At 58.1% G+C, this 15,597-nt stretch overlaps 1 protein-coding gene and 1 long non-coding RNA gene across 2 annotated transcripts in view; one reads left to right on the forward strand and one right to left on the reverse strand.

The window, feature by feature from the left end:
- Window positions 1-15,597, forward strand: part of DNAH17 (dynein axonemal heavy chain 17) — a 94,158-nt gene that overhangs the window by 76,054 nt on the left and 2,507 nt on the right. The window contains exons 65-76 of the mRNA XM_061144656.1: window positions 211-415; window positions 914-1,078; window positions 1,678-1,818; window positions 2,049-2,219; window positions 2,668-2,790; window positions 3,308-3,501; window positions 7,136-7,284; window positions 8,304-8,431; window positions 9,979-10,206; window positions 10,919-11,110; window positions 14,549-14,728; window positions 15,083-15,265. Coding sequence (XP_061000639.1) covers window positions 211-415; window positions 914-1,078; window positions 1,678-1,818; window positions 2,049-2,219; window positions 2,668-2,790; window positions 3,308-3,501; window positions 7,136-7,284; window positions 8,304-8,431; window positions 9,979-10,206; window positions 10,919-11,110; window positions 14,549-14,728; window positions 15,083-15,265 — 2,059 coding nt within the window. The remainder of the gene's footprint in view (window positions 1-210; window positions 416-913; window positions 1,079-1,677; window positions 1,819-2,048; window positions 2,220-2,667; window positions 2,791-3,307; window positions 3,502-7,135; window positions 7,285-8,303; window positions 8,432-9,978; window positions 10,207-10,918; window positions 11,111-14,548; window positions 14,729-15,082; window positions 15,266-15,597) is intronic.
- On the reverse strand, window positions 386-12,398 carry LOC133057752 (uncharacterized). The gene is made up of 3 exons (XR_009693080.1): window positions 12,350-12,398; window positions 6,306-6,500; window positions 386-1,036 (listed from the first exon to the last, which is right to left on the reverse strand). It is a non-coding gene; the product is annotated as an uncharacterized LOC133057752 (long non-coding RNA).

Below are 15,597 nucleotides of genomic sequence, written 5' to 3' on the forward strand. Positions count from 1 at the left end.
ATTAGAGGGAAATGGTTTCCTGGTTAAGTGGGAAATTGTGCAGATGGCTTCTGGAAGACCTTCCTTCTAAGCAGCTTTATAGTGACATTCCGTTTGAAGTCTCGACTGTCCTCCCAGGCTGGCGGGAGTCCCGGGGGCATCTGTGCCGCTGTCCCAAGGTCACCGGGGGTTGGGGGGGGCCCTCCTAATACCGCCCTCCACCGACCACAGGTACATTAAGATTGGTGACAAGGAGGTGGAGTACCACCCCAACTTCCGCCTGATTTTGCACACCAAGTACTTCAACCCCCACTACAAGCCCGAGATGCAGGCCCAGTGCACCCTGATCAACTTCCTGGTCACCAGGGACGGGCTGGAGGACCAGCTCTTGGCCGCCGTGGTGGCAAAGGAGCGCCCGGACCTGGAGCAGCTAAAGGTGCGATGAGGCAGAAGCAGGGCAGCGGCGCGGACCCAGGGGGCAGGTCTCCAAGGCCCACACGTCCGGCGACTCTGAAGGGGCCCCCGCTTGTCGCACCGAGTGTGCTTTATACAACAAAATGAGTCACTCCGCCTCCCCAGCGACCCCCCAAACCTGATTCTAAATCAAGTGACGACGTCACTGAGAGAACGGGAGTCCACAGCGGCGCCCCGGACCCAAAAGCACTGAACTCCCACCCCACAAGAATGTCTTTGCTACCAGCCCCAGTGTACCAGTCCTCTCCTGGGCGGTCTGAGCCACACCCGTGGGCTCACAGGGGTCCCCGGCCCCACTGTGGTTCCTACACCCTTGCTGACTGCGCGTGACAGGCAGCTGCAGGGGCCTCGGCTAAGCTGTCGAGAGGCTCTGAACCCGTGAGCGCCCCCGCCCCCAGATGGGGAGGCCAGGCCCTGCCAACAATTGAGTTCCCTTCCCGGGTCTCTGTCCCGCTTGCAGGCGAATCTCACCAAGTCCCAGAATGAATTTAAGATTGTTCTGAAAGAGCTGGAGGATTCTCTGCTGGCCCGGCTGTCGGCTGCATCGGGGAACTTTCTGGGAGACACTGCCTTAGTGGAGAACCTAGAGACCACCAAACACACGGCCAGTGAAATTGAGGAGAAAGTAAGAAACCATCTCGGGGACCCACCCCCTCGTACCCCCAGCCATAGCATACAGCAGGCATGGCCGGTGGGCTGACGGTCATTGAGAAGTCACAGCCTCACAGGGTCCCAGGACAGGGTTGGGGGCACGGATGCCCACCAGGCACGTCATCTTCATCTGTTGGTGGACATTCAAGTCATTTCCATGTCTTGACTATTGTGAATGGTGCTGCTATAAACATAGGGGTGCATGCATTTTTTTGAATTATAGTTTGTCTAGTTATATGCCCAGGAGTGGGACTGCCAGATCATATGGTAGTTCTATTTCCAGTTTTCTGAGGAATCTCCACATTGTTCTCCATCGTGGCTGCGCCAACTTACATTTCCACCAACAGTGGGAGCAGCAAAGGACTCCCTTTGCTCCACACCCTCTCCAGGACTTTTTAAGGAAGGCCATTCTGTCTGGTGTGAGGTGACACCTCATTGTGGTTTTGATGTGTACTTTTTTCCTAACAATCAGCAATGGTGAGCATATTTCCATGTGCGTCTAGGCCATCTGCCTGTCTTCTTTGGAGAAAAGTCTACTTTGGTCTTCCACCCTAAGTGACTGTTTGCTTCAAGGTACAAGAGGCAAAAATCACAGAAGTTAAAATTAACGAGGCGAGGGAGAACTACCGGCCGGCCGCGGCGAGGGCGTCCCTGCTCTACTTCATCCTGAACGACCTCAACAAGATCAACCCCATCTACCAGTTCTCACTCAAGGTGCGGCTGCCTCCGGGCCCGGGGCTGCGGCCCTCGGGGTCCGGGCTGCAGGTGGGCGTGAGGGGCGGGAGCTGGGGCGCCAGGTCTGACCAGCACCAGCCCAGGGAGTGAGGGTCCGAGCAGTGTCCCCAGACCTCCACCCCCAACGGAAACCAACCAGAGCTGGCATGGGCGGCGTGGAGCAGCCTCAGGGGCCGTCCCCAAGCCCCTGCCTCCGGTGACACCCCCAGGCCTTCAATGTGGTGTTCGAGAAGGCCATCCAGAAGACCACGCCCGCCGACGAGGTCAAACAGCGCGTGATCAACCTGACGGACGAGATCACCTACTCGGTGTACATGTACACGGCCCGCGGGCTCTTCGAGCGTGACAAGCTCATCTTCCTCGCACAGGTGGCGTTTCAGGTAACGTCTGGCCTCGGGGCCCTGGGAGGGACCCGGCACCACAAGGAGCCCCGAGGGGCGAGGTGGGGGCGTGCAGCGGACCCTTCAGGGGTGCTGGAGATGCAGAGCCTCAGGCTCCGGCTCCGACCCAGTGGCTCCAAGCCTACACTTTAACACCATTCCTGGTGATCGATGGGTTTGAGGCACTGCCGTGGGACACCCCTGAGTTCAGACCAGGGAAGGTGCCCTGATAGGAGCCATCGACAGGGACGGAAAAAGCTAAGCGGACTTTTTGGCCAACCCGATAAAAACAAATGAGGGGCTGACCAAGTTGTGGGCTGACCCCAGAGGGGCTGCTCAGTGCTTCCCCTGCGATTGGGGGGGTGGGGGTGGGGGGGGCGTGTGCCCCTGTCTGCCTGTCCCCCGCACAGCTGCAGGACAGCAGCTAAGCCAGCCCCCTGCCTCTCAGGTCTTGTCCATGAAGAAGGAGCTGAACCCCGTGGAGCTGGACTTCCTCCTGCGGTTCCCGTTCAAGGCCGGGGTCGTGTCGCCCGTGGACTTCCTGCAGCACCAGGGCTGGGGCGGTATCAAGGTTGGTCTTAGACCCTGAACACCATGTTCTCTCCCTGCCTCGCTCTCTTTCCTGCCCGGCCCAGGCGTGTTTACACAGGCGCTCGGAGCCTGACGTTCAGGAGAATGGGGACGGACTGGGGAGTGATGGGCTGCCTGCCAGCTCACAGGGACCCTGCCGTCCTACTGGGTCACGGCAGCTCCATCATCACGCCCCTGCAGGTGGCAAACTCAGCCCCCTGCTCACCTCCAGGAAAGTGTGCAAAGTGTCAAGGTCTGAGTCCAAAAGACCAGAGGAAGGCGGTCCCCTGGGATGAGCAGGGCCCCCCATTCCAAAGCACCCCCCCAGAAAAGCAGCCAGAAGTCTCTAGATCAGATTCCTCCTCCCTCGTCCCAGTGCTTTCTCTGGTTTGCCTCCAGCCCCCAGCAGCTCATTGTTTGATCAGCCAGGTGTCGTCTCCCAGAGCCTAGGGGCAGGGTGCCCTCCGCCCCCCACCCGGGATGGACAGGGGAGAGCTGAAAGTGTGGTCTGCCCCCAGGCCCTCTCGGAGATGGATGAGTTCAAGAACCTAGACAGCGACATCGAGGGGTCCGCCAAGCGGTGGAAGAAGCTGGTGGAGTCGGAAGCCCCAGAAAAGGAGATCTTCCCCAAGGAGTGGAAGAACAAGACAGCGCTGCAGAAGCTGTGCATGGTGCGGTGCATGCGGCCTGACCGCATGACCTACGCTGTCAAGTGAGCGTCCCACCCCGGGCCCCTGCCGGGTAGTGGATGGGATCCCACCCGTTCTCGTAGCACTGGGGTCTCCAAAGGTGGCCAATAGGACTCCCCGCCTCCCCTGACCCTGGGCGAGGACACCCTGAGCTAAGAGACAAGAAGACAAGACTCCCTGGTTCTGCCGCCAAGATTTTTAAAAAAAGCCTGGGCACGAACGACACGGGGTCCTTGTAGGATGCCGTGGGGAGGGAACAGTGGCAGAGCCATCAGCATCGGAGGATGTGCATGGTCTCAATGGCTGGACTTCAAGTAAATCTTTTGTTTTTACGGCTCATTTGCAAAGGGAACAGTTGTGATTTCCTGAGCAACCTCCCTGGACCTGAACCGCCTCCAGGACTGGAAACTTAGCCATCGAGTTTCAGCTCCTGGTTCCTTTCACTCCCCAGAGCACAGAAAGACTCCAGGAATAGCAACCGCTATAACACACACCCATCGACCCAGGCAGACCGCTGCAGTGTCGTGGGGAAAGGAGGGGCCGAAGCAGGCCCGTTCTCTCAGAGAGGCTTCTTGGTTTTCCACTCGTCCCAGTGGCCCGAAAGCCAGCAGATTTCCCAAAAGACGCCCACGTCCCTCATAGAATTCCCCTCTGACAAAGCAAAGGCCTGACTCACACCCACCAGTTGCTCACAGACCAGTTTGTTTCTGTTTTGCTTTGTTTTCCTGGGACCGAAGAGGAACGGGACCCGGAGGGGTTCTGGGCGCAGGAGGAAGCAGGTAGAGTGAAGCCAGACATCACGTCACAAGGGAGAGCCAAGCAGGTCCAGGGAGAGAGCAAGACCCACGTGGGCTCAGCGCCAGAGCAAGGATGGAAGAAGTCTGGGGAAGATCAAGGGGAAGGGCACTGACCGTCCCTGGGAGAGCTGAGCGCGTGTGGGTGTCCAGATTCACCGCCCCCAGAGTGCTCGTGAGTCACCCAAGTCACATGGGAGAAAGGGCACCGGGACCGTGTGGGAGACCATGAACGCCAGGCGCTCCCATGTCACGCTCCATGATGGAGGCGAGGAAAGCAGATTCACCTCCCCAGTGAGACAGGGGAGCGGAGCTCAACAGCAAGGAGATCCAGGTCCAAGTCCACGGCGAATAGTAACAACACACCGTCGAAGCTCAATTCCAGAAAAATAAATGACCCAATCAAAAAATGGGCCAAAGAACTAAACAGACATTTCTCCAAAGAAGACATACAGATGGCTAACAAACACATGAAAAGATGCTCAACATCACTCATTATTAGAGAAATGCAACTCAAAACCACAATGAGGTACCATTACACGCCAGTCAGGATGGCTGCTATCCAAAAGTCTACAAGCAATAAATGCTGGAGAGGGTGTGGAGAAAAGGGAACCCTCTTACACTGTTGGTGGGAATGCAAACTAGTACAGCCGCTATGGAAAACAGTGTGGAGATTTCTTAAAAAACTGGAAATAGAACTGCCATATGACCCAGCAATCCCACTTCTGGGCATACACACTGAGGAAACCAGATCTGAAAGAGACACGTGTACCCCAATGTTCATCGCAGCACTGTTTATAATAGCCAGGACATGGAAGCAACCTAGATGCCCATCAGCAGATGAATGGATAAGGAAGCTGTGGTACATATACACCATGGAATATTACTCAGCCATGAAAAAGAATTCATATGAACCAGTCCTAATGAGATGGATGAAGCTGGAGCCCATTATACAGAGTGAAGTAAGCCAGAAAGATAAAGAACATTACAGCATACTGACACATGTATATGGAATTTAGAAAGGTGATAACGATAACCCTATATGCAGAACAGAAAAAGAGACACAGAAATACAGAACAGACTTTCGAACTTTGTGGGAGAATGTGAGGGTGGGATATTTCAAAAGAACAGCATGTATGCTATCTATGGTGAAACAGATCACCAGCCCAGGTGGGATGCACGAGACAAGTGCTCCGGCCTGGTGCACTGGGAAGACCCAGAGGAATCGGGTGGAGAGGGAGGTGGGAGGGGGGATCGGGATTGGGAATACATGTAAATCCATGGCTGATTCATATCAATGTATGACAAAACCCACTGGAAAAAAAAATAATAATAATAAAAATTAAAAAAAAAAAAAATGAGTAGATGAAAAAAAAAAAAAAAAACACCGTCAGCAAGAGCCCGGGCTCCAGGCGCCCCAGCGCCTTCCGCCCAGGCTGACTCGGCCCTCCACCAACCCCTCGAGCCCACTGCCTTCCCTCCTCCTGCCCACAGGCCCCAGGAGGGTGGCTCGCCCATGGCAGATGGGGCGCTGGCATCAGGCCCCCCAAAACACCAGCCGGATCTCTACACCTGCCACCAAGCAGGCCCCTGGGGGTGACTCTGGTACCCACGTGTGCAGACGCAGGGCCCGAGCAGGGGAGCCCGACCTGGACCAGGCGCCTGCTGTTCTGTCATCAATTCATCCACAGAGAGTGACCACGTGGCCCGGCCACGCCAGGAGCAGCAGTGAGCTCATGACATTCCTGCCCTGGGGCGGGACCCGCTACCTCCCAGATGTCCTTCCCGGGCAGGGATCCCCACAGTGACGTTCCAGGTCGATTTCAAAGGCAGGAACTGAACACGGTTGGAGGCCTTAAGCAGGACGCCGCGCCGGCCTGTGGTCAGCACTGAGCATGCAGCCTCGCTGGCCTGGGGTCAGCAACGACTCGGGAGTCTGTGCAAAAGCCAGCGAAGGCCAGACTGCGGGGTGGGGGTGGGGTGCAATGAGAGGGTCACTCCTGCAGGAGAAGGAAGATCCGCCTGGTGCCTACCTGCAAACTGCTGTTGACTCCGAGGGATGCTTTGACATGACCGGGCCCACCTGAGGGTCTTTACGATGCTCAGAGCCTCAGGCCGCTGACCCCTTGGGAGTCATCTCCTAAGGAGGCTGCCATCATCCTGTCCAAGACTACACCAGACATAAGTTTAGCTCCCGTGGTTCATTCAGACACAGCGAGCTCAGCCACCTGTGGTCAAGAGGGAGGGGCAGAGAGCCGACATGAGATGCCAGGGTCACCCTAAGAGGAGCCTCGACTGACCCCAGCCTTGTCAGGGTCAACACAGAGCCTGGGGCTTGGAAGAGAGAGGTGCTTATGTGAAGAGAATTTGGGGTTTTTCTGTGACTTTCCTGATGGTGCATGTTTTATGGTCCTTGGAGCTCGTCGAGGCGGCTCTAATGCACACGTCCTTCCTCCTCAGACCCCTGGGAGATCACCAGGACCCATAGATGGGTCTGGGTTCTGCTCCTTGTTGCTTCCTTGGTCTGGAGAGCAGACAGGAAGTGTGCGGGAAGCAGGAAGTCTCTAGGGACAGGCCCCTTCCTTAGGAGCAGAGGTGTGGTCACCTGGATGCCGTGGCACCTTGAGTCCCGTCCCGGTTGACCCTGCACATCTTTGAAAGCAGGGGCTAGAGCCTCTCACCTGTCCACGTGCAGGTGGACGGGAGCCAAGGGCACCCCAAGCAAACACCACACACGGCCTCCCGGCTTGCAGGAGGCCCTGGTAGAAACTGGCTTTCCACCTAGAGACCCTTCTCTGCCTCACAAAGTCCCCCAGGTAAACAGGCCCTCCGCCTCGGGTCTGACCGAGCGTTGTCCCCTCAGGAACTTTGTGGAGGAGAAGATGGGCAGCAAGTTCGTGGAGGGCCGGAGCGTCGAGTTCTCCAAGTCCTACGAGGAAAGCAGCCCCTCCACCCCTATCTTCTTCATCCTCTCCCCAGGAGTCGACCCCCTGAAGGACGTGGAAGCCCTGGGTAAGTGTGGCCGGCAAGAGGCAATATCACGGGTCCAAACCACGGAGAGAGACCCCTCCAACCCAGCAGAAGGGCAAGTGCCTGACACGCAGCAAGGACCGCTGCCGGGGTCCTGTGCGCTGCTGGTGGGGCCGAGAGCAGGTGGAAAGACGGGCGGTGGTCCCTCCCTAAGTCACACGGAGAACCACAGGACGGCCCAGCACTCCCACTCCCGGGGACATTCCCAAACACACACTTCACAGGGACCAGCTCTCTCAGCGGCCAAAAGGCAGATCTGGCCCACAGGTCCATCAGCTGATGAATGGCTGATCCTAACGAGGTGAATCCATGAAAGGCTCAGTGAAGACACAGACCCAGAGAACGGACTTATGCACCCGGGGAGAGGGGAGGAGGGGGTGAGATGTATGGCAAGAGTAACAGGGAAACTTGCATTACCATATGTAAAATAGAGAGCCAACGGGAACTTGCAGTGTGGCCCCGGAAACTCAAACAGGGGCTCTGTGTCAATCTAGAGGGGTGGGATGGGGAGGGAGCTGGGAGGGGATACAGTACACCTATGGCTGATTCCTGTTGAGGTTTGAGAGAAAACAACAAAATTCTGTAAAGCAATTATCCTTCAATAAAAAAATAAGCACTGGCCCACCCTTGTAACATGGACAGCAGACAGAGCGTTGTGCCAGAGGCAAGGAGCCATGTTCTACAATTCCTTGTATCGGAAACGTCCAATGCATAGAAGCAGAAGGCAGATTAGCGGTCCCCAGACGCTGAGGGGTGGGGGCAGTGAGATGGGTACAGGGTCTACTTCTCGAACGATGAAAATGTCCTGGATGCAGATAAACGGTTGCACAACATTGTGAATTATGACACGACCCTAATACAGATGGCTTTCAAAGCGGTACGCTTGACCTTATGTCAAATTTTAAAAGAGGGAGGGTATGGAATTCCCAGCTGTGGATCACGGAACCTCTGTTTCTGTCATTCAGCCGTCCCAGTGCTTTTCCTGTTTTTCTTTCCTTCAGGGAAAAAATTGGGATTTACCATAGACAACGGGAAACTCCATAACGTGTCCCTGGGACAGGGACAAGAGGTGGTGGCCGAGAACGCCCTGGACATGGCGGCGGCGAACGGACACTGGGTTATCCTGCAGGTGCGGGGGGAGGGTGCCCGTGCCCCTGGGGTAGGCCTCCCCCTGGGCCTCAGCACCCGAGGGGATTGGCCTGAAGGCTGGAAGGAAGGGATTCGCATTCACCAGCCTGGCTAGGACTCCTACAGCCCCCTGAAGGAAGGGGTGAGGCAGGAGGCTCCCATACCAAGCATGGCTCCGCCTGGTCAGCAGGTGGCCTGGGACGTCACCGCTGTCCTGGTGACGCAAGTGTGGATCCTTCAACAGTGAGAAAGACATCCCCCCTCCTCCCCTGTGCTGGCTCGACTGCCCCTCCTTGGCCCTGCAGCCGTCCAAGCCCCCACCCTGGTCCCTGCTGGCCCCACTGCAGGCCCGCCCCGGCTTTGGCAGACCCCGCAGCAGGGCGGACCTCAGTCCACGGGGTCTAGCCTGGCCCCATATGGGGACCCCGGGTTCAAGTCCTTCTCTTTGTTCCTTTGCTTTTATAAAAACGATCCCCACTGCAAGTCCAGTTACCATCTGTCACCAAAGACATTACCTCACCTTCCCCACCATCCCCGTGACTCATCTGTTTTGTAACTGGAAATCTGCACCTCGTAATCGCCCTTCCATTTCTCTCCTCCCACCACCCCTCTGACAACCACCTGTTTATTTCATCTATGACTCTGTTATGTTTGTCCATTTGTTTTTTGGATTCCACACGTAAGTGAAATCATACGGTATTTGTCTTTCTCTGTCTTCTTTCACTTAAGCATATTCTCTAGGACTGGCCACGTTGTTGCAGATGGCGAAATTTCGTTCTTTTTAGGGCCGAGTAATATTCCATGTATGTTTGTGTGTGTGTGTACACACATATATAGGTATACCACATCTTTTTTGATATTATCATGCACTCTGATTTTATATTTTAAATCCCATGATACAGTATTGCTGGTTACAGTCAGAGATATTTTTAAATTTACCCACATATTCACCCCATCCAGTGCTCACCATTCCTTCATGTTTTACTGTGCTGCTACACCGCATCTGCTTCACCCACTTACCTACTGACGGACACTTAGGTTGCTTCCACACCTTGGCAACTGTAAATAATGCTGCCGTGAACACAGGGGTGCATTGTATCTTTTGGAATCAGCGTTTTCATTTTCTTGGATAAATATCCAGAATTGGGATTGCTGGATCACAACATAGTTCTATTTTTCATTGTTTGCGAGGAACCTCCAAACTGCTATCCATAGGGGCTGCGCCAATTTATAATCCCACCAAAAGTGCACGCGGGTAGCCTTTTCTCCAGGTCATTGCTTTTCACGCAAGCCTCCCAGAGGAGGGGCGGAGACCATGTAATCTCAGCCCTGATGCTGGGTGGAGGGCGGGAAGGACTCACCAAGGCTGGAGGCCCTGAATTAACAGCACCAGCCGCAACTCCGGGGCCTCAGTCACTGGGTGAGATGACCCAGCGTGGCCAGCGCCCCGGGGAAGGGCAGACGGCAGGATTGGGGCTGCGGGGGCCACTGCGGAGGGGCCTGTTCTGGGGGGAGCGTGCGGGCGCTGAGCCCTGGTCTTGGCCGCAGAACATCCACCTGGTGGCCCGGTGGCTAAGCACCCTGGACAAGAAGCTGGAGCGGTACAGCGTCGGCAGCCACGACGACTACCGCGTGTTCATCAGCGCCGAGCCGGCCCCCAGCCCCGAGAGCCACATCATCCCCCAGGGCATCCTGGAGAATGCCATCAAGATTACCAACGAGCCACCCACGGGCATGTACGCCAACCTGCACAAGGCCCTGGACCTCTTCACGCAGGTAGGGCGGCCTCGCTAACGCCCTGTGCGGGACGCCTCCCGTGTTACACCTGGCGTGCTTCTCCCTGGCACTTTCCCCACCGAGACCCCGTGAGAGATGTCTGTCCCCCAGTCTGGCTTTCTGGCCACCAGGGCTGCCACCCCCACAGAGCACCTGGCCGCCAGGCGGGGCTCATAGGGCTGAGCCGGTGAGGACACAGCTTAGCTTCCAGAAGCCTCTCTGCTCAGAGCCACCCGCTTAGCAAAGACCAGTTAAAATCTCACCTGCCCAGAGAGAACTAGCTTTCAGACTCAGAGCTGGGTCTGCCTGTCCCTGGGGCTACCTGCTTTCAGAAAGTCTTTGCTAAACATCCCCTCCCCCTTCACAGGTTGTTTTCAGAGAGTCTGGGGTGTGTAGACAATGAGGAAATGTTAATAACTGCATCGGAATTATATTGGGTGATATTTTATTAGGAAGAGGTATCAGTAATTTGACTTGTAACCAATACTTACGTGATACAGCTGCATTCAAAGCAAAGACAAGCAAGCACTCTCTACCCGGCTTTACAGACCAGCACAGAGCAGTCAGTGGCCTCAGGGCGCACCCCTATCCTCCACGCCCCTGCCCCTGCCCCTGCCCCGCCCGGGGAAGCAGCCGGCAGAGATGGCCCTGGGCCCCGCGGGACGCCCGTGTGGACCCCCCTGACCTGGGGGGGGGGGGGGTCCTCCCGCAGGACACGCTGGAGATGTGCACCAAGGAGATCGAGTTCAAGTGCATCCTCTTTGCCCTGTGCTACTTCCACGCCGTGGTGGCCGAGCGGCGCAAGTTCGGGGCCCAGGGCTGGAACCGCTCGTACCCCTTCAACAACGGGGACCTCACCATCTCCATCAACGTGCTCTACAACTACCTGGAGGCCAACCCCAAGGTAAGGGCCCATCTGGTGCCCGGCTGGGTGGTCCTCCCGCCCGCCCTCCCTTTCCACTGTTCTGTCTGCTGTTTAAGAGACATTGCCTAGGTTCCATAAGCCAAAGAAAACCTGAACCCGTGAGGCTCCTTGTGACCCCACCCATCTGATAGCGTGGTTAGCACCCAGGCCCTGGTCGGCCCCTCCAGCAGTCCTCAGCTGTCTGGCAATTTTTATGACTCCACAAGGGTCAGCATCTTTGGGAACCCACTTGTCCTGCACCTGAACAGGGATTCCCCCCGAAAGGCCAACCCCTGGGCAGTGTGGTGAACTGGGAGAAGCCAAAGAAGGGCCTCGGGGGGCTGCAGGCCTCCCCGGGCAGTGTCTGGAGGCAGAACGCAGGATCAGAGGGCAGGCCAAAAAAAGAAAATCTCCCTGGACGCAGAGCGCTTCCTTTCGTTCTTGTTGAAAACAGAGACAAATGTGTAAGGCACTATGCAAGCTGTCACAAGGGCTGCAGACTCAGCTTAGCCAGGAACTCTGGCCAGAGGGCCCCAGCCGGCCTGTCTGTGGCCCAGAGGGGGGACTTGTGGGCGTGGGCCTGAGGTGGGGTGAGTCCAGACATGAGCCCCAAAGCCAGAGGCAGCCAGGGCCTTGGGGACCAAGAGCCGGCTGGCCTCCAGCCTCACCGCGCTCCTCTTGGGATCTCCCACATGGAGCGGGGCCCTGGCACAGGACCCATCTCTGTGAGCCCCCACCAAGAGGCGGCAGAAGGGGACCCCATAAACCCTGGGCTCCTCTGCACTCCTGCACAATAGCGCCTTCCTACACTGACCACGGTGGACGTTCCGCTGGCCCACGAGGCTCCCAGGGCACCCAGACTGCTGGGCTCAGCGCCTGAGGGCCAAGACACCCGCCCCAAGGATGTCTGAAGGCCTGAGGCTCACAGCACCCCCTCCAAGCTTTGGGGGCTAAGAGACAAGGGGTGGAGAATACCCCCTGCCCATCGTAAGAAAGCTCAGACGTGCTGGGAAGCGGGGAGATCTGGGCCAGCTGTCCTCAGACCCTGGAGGAAGCAGACCTCCCAGGACAGCCGCCACCCAAGCCTGAGCCTGGAATGTTGTTTGTTTGCTCAGTTCCTGGCAAAACACCCAACCCGGGACAAGGCGGGAGGGCAGACCGGGCGGACATCGACCCTCCTCGGGGAAGGGGGCGGTGGTCCCCGTTTGCAGGTGCCGGTGGGGGCGGGGGTCACTTCACCTGCGACAGGGTCCGAGCTGCACGCCAGTGGCCCATCTTTCGACACTCACACAAGTAAACAGACGCAGGAAGACGTGAAGAAAGAATTGCATCATCACAGCAGCTTCGTCAGAGGCCTCCTCTCCGGGAGACCCGAGTGGGAGGAGGAGTGGTGCTGGGAGCTTGTGACAACATTTACGCAGACGCTTCCCTCGTGACACACAGAACCTGTAGGAAACCGCTTCAGGACGCACACCGTGTGCTCCCGTGACGGCCAGCGTGAGGGACGCTCGACATCCCGCTCAGCAGCGTGTGCTCAGGCCTGCAAGGCCCGACCTCCCCTCCTCCCAGCCCGTGGCTTCGGAGACGACATTGAGTAAACACCTGCGATGAGGTCACCCGCCGCCCAAGGCCCGTCCGTCCTCCCGACTCTGAGGACGAGGCCCGGCAACTCGCCTCTGACCAGCGCTCCAGGGACTCCAGCCGGCAGATGGACACACAGCACCCGCCCCCTGGGGTCAGTCCTACTGCTCCCCTCCACCCCGCAGGGAAGGGCCATCCCGCCAAGAGGCTGTTTGCGGGGACCAGGAGGCAGAGCGTGGGGTGTAGCCGACCCCACTTGGCAGCAGAAACAGCAGCTGTCCCCGAAGCAAATATGGAGCAAATACAAAACACAGAGAAAGCAGCTCAGCACACACTCAAGATAACCAAGCAGAGAGAAAAAGTGAAAAGTCACGGATGATAATGAAAAGGAGATTAGTGTTCCAAGTCAAAGTTCGTCAGAACACAGCAGACAACTGATAAAACAAGTTCTTGGGACTACTTCCCTGGTGGTCCAGTGGTTAGGACCCCATGTTCTCACCCCTGAGGGTCTGGGCTTGACTCCTGGTTGGGGAATTAAGATTCCCACATGTTGTGCGACTCAGCCCGAAAAAAAAAAAAGTCAAGTTCTATTCAATTAACTTTAACTTGTGTGTTCTTGGCAGCCAGCTGCCATCCAGGAGGGGCACTGCAGGAGCTACATCAGTGCCCACCTTGCCCTTAAGGAGTTGCGATCCTCAGAGAAAATGAAGTGTGTGCGGTGAGGTCCCAGGCCCTGAGGCACATGTGATATGCAGCATGTCTCAACCGAGGGGCCCAAGACACTCTGGGTTTCAAAAGCTTGGTGCAAAACTAACGGACAAAGTGAAATACCTCATTCACAGTTTGGTGCCAAGTGCCTGCCGGAGCAAGCTTTCCACTTATGTGGCTGCTGGAAAATCACAAGTCTCGTTTGTGGCGTCCCCGTGTGGCTCTCACGGCTGGACAGCCCTCTGCAGGAGCCGCAGCTACGCGCTGGGACGAGGAGCAGGGAGGGGACGGGCTCCCAGTGTTGTCGGGGGTGGGGGGGACCCGCACCCAAGTGGCCTCAGAGGAGCGCAGTCGTGGCACGTTGGCCAAAGTAGCGGCACCCCAGGCTGAGGGCACAGCATGGAAGCAGGCGCAGAGCGGAGGGCAGTGGGAGCGGCCGAGCGTGGGGTGCGCAGAGAGACCCGGCCACCGCCAGGGGTGACGCTTGTGTGCGCTGCCTGGTTTGGTCGGGTTCCCATGGGGCAGAGCCAGGCCTTGGGGTCGGGGAGAGGGTACTTGCTGGAGCTGGCTCTGCTACAGAGCCCTCAGCAGCCCACGTGGGCAGGGCTACTGGAGTATGCTTGGGACCGGGGAACTGTGGGTGGGGTCAGCAGAAGACCCACTAGACTGTGAAGACACGACAAACTGGACCACGTGGCCAAAAAGCTCGCTGGCGCCCCAGAGCCAACACTCCGTCCACGGAGAGTTACTGCTATTGTTGGAGGTGGCGGTGAAGGGCAAGGTCACAGGAGGCTCCCCATTTCATCCCGTCGGGGAATAAAGGTGGGGGGGGGGGACAGGCAGGCTGCAGGGACTCAGTGCCAGTGCCAGGGGACTCACGTCAAGGGAGAGCATGGAGGAGGGGTGGGCACAGGGCCGGGGAGAGGGGATGGAGGCTGGAGAGCCCCTCATGAGAGGGGCCCCATGGGAAGAGGGTCAGCAGGGGTTGACCCCATTCAGCTGCTGGCTGCAGTCAGAGGGGAGGCAGGGCCAGCCCTCGGCCTGCTGCCCGAGGGGAGCAGGTGACCCTGCAGAGCGGGTGGGGAGGAAGGGGCAAAGGTGACATGAGGGGCTGGCAGGCCCCCTGATGGCAGCTGCTCCCCTCCGAAGGTGCCCTGGGACGACCTCCGCTACCTCTTCGGGGAGATCATGTACGGCGGCCACATCACCGACGACTGGGACCGCCGGCTCTGCAGGACCTACCTGGCGGAGTACATCCGGGCGGAGATGCTGGAGGGGGAGATCCTGCTGGCCCCGGGCTTTCAGATCCCCCCCAACCTGGACTACAAGGTGAGGAGCGCGCCCTCCAGGGACAGGGAGCACGTGAGACACGGGCGGGCGCCCTCCAGGAGGCAGAGCAACAGGGCAGGGCTGGCCCGCGGGCTCCCTGGAGCGGGCCTCCTTACGGACCAACAGACCCTCCAGGAGGCAGCCAGCGGGCAGGCAACCCAGAAAGCAGGTTTGAGAGGCAGCCTCCACAGAGTGGGAGGGGAAACGCCCTCTGTGTGGTGGGGGGCGGCCCCAAGAGGGGCTCATAGAAAGAGGGGGTCGGCCCAGAGGGCAAGGGGTAGGCGCAAGGTTCTGGGAAGAGAGGCTTCGTACGAGGAGGATGCAGGCTCCAGCTCACCCAGCCCCTCTTTGCAGGGCTACCACGAATACATCGATGAGAACCTGCCCCCCGAGAGCCCCTACCTGTACGGCCTGCACCCCAACGCGGAGATCGGCTTCCTGACGGTCACCTCGGAGAAGCTGTTCCGCACCGTCCTGGAGATGCAGCCCAAGGAGACGGACTCGGGGGCCGGCACCGGGGTCTCCCGCGAGGAGAAGGTGGGTGTCTGACCCCCACCTTGATCCCCCTTCCAGGCTGGGGGCCTGCAAGCTGGCTGCTGTGGCCCCAAACTAAACACCGAGGGCTGAGCTAGAGAGCCGACCCCACCCCACACAGCGCCTCCCTCCCCAGGGCTCCAAACCTCACCAGCGGGGCGCTCGGCCTACCCCGCAAGCACGGGGAAGTCCAGATTTCTTGACTGGAGTGGAACCTCAGTGCTATGAAGCGCCACAACCTTTTCTCTAATGACCAACCAGAGGTCTATGGGTGGGCAGTGGTGTACAGGACCACCATGGGGGCCAGCCCTTGAGAGGGTGTGACCAGCACGTCC

Source organism: Dama dama, chromosome 5, assembly GCF_033118175.1.
Source record: "Dama dama isolate Ldn47 chromosome 5, ASM3311817v1, whole genome shotgun sequence".
Classification (NCBI taxonomy): Eukaryota; Metazoa; Chordata; class Mammalia; order Artiodactyla; family Cervidae; genus Dama; species Dama dama.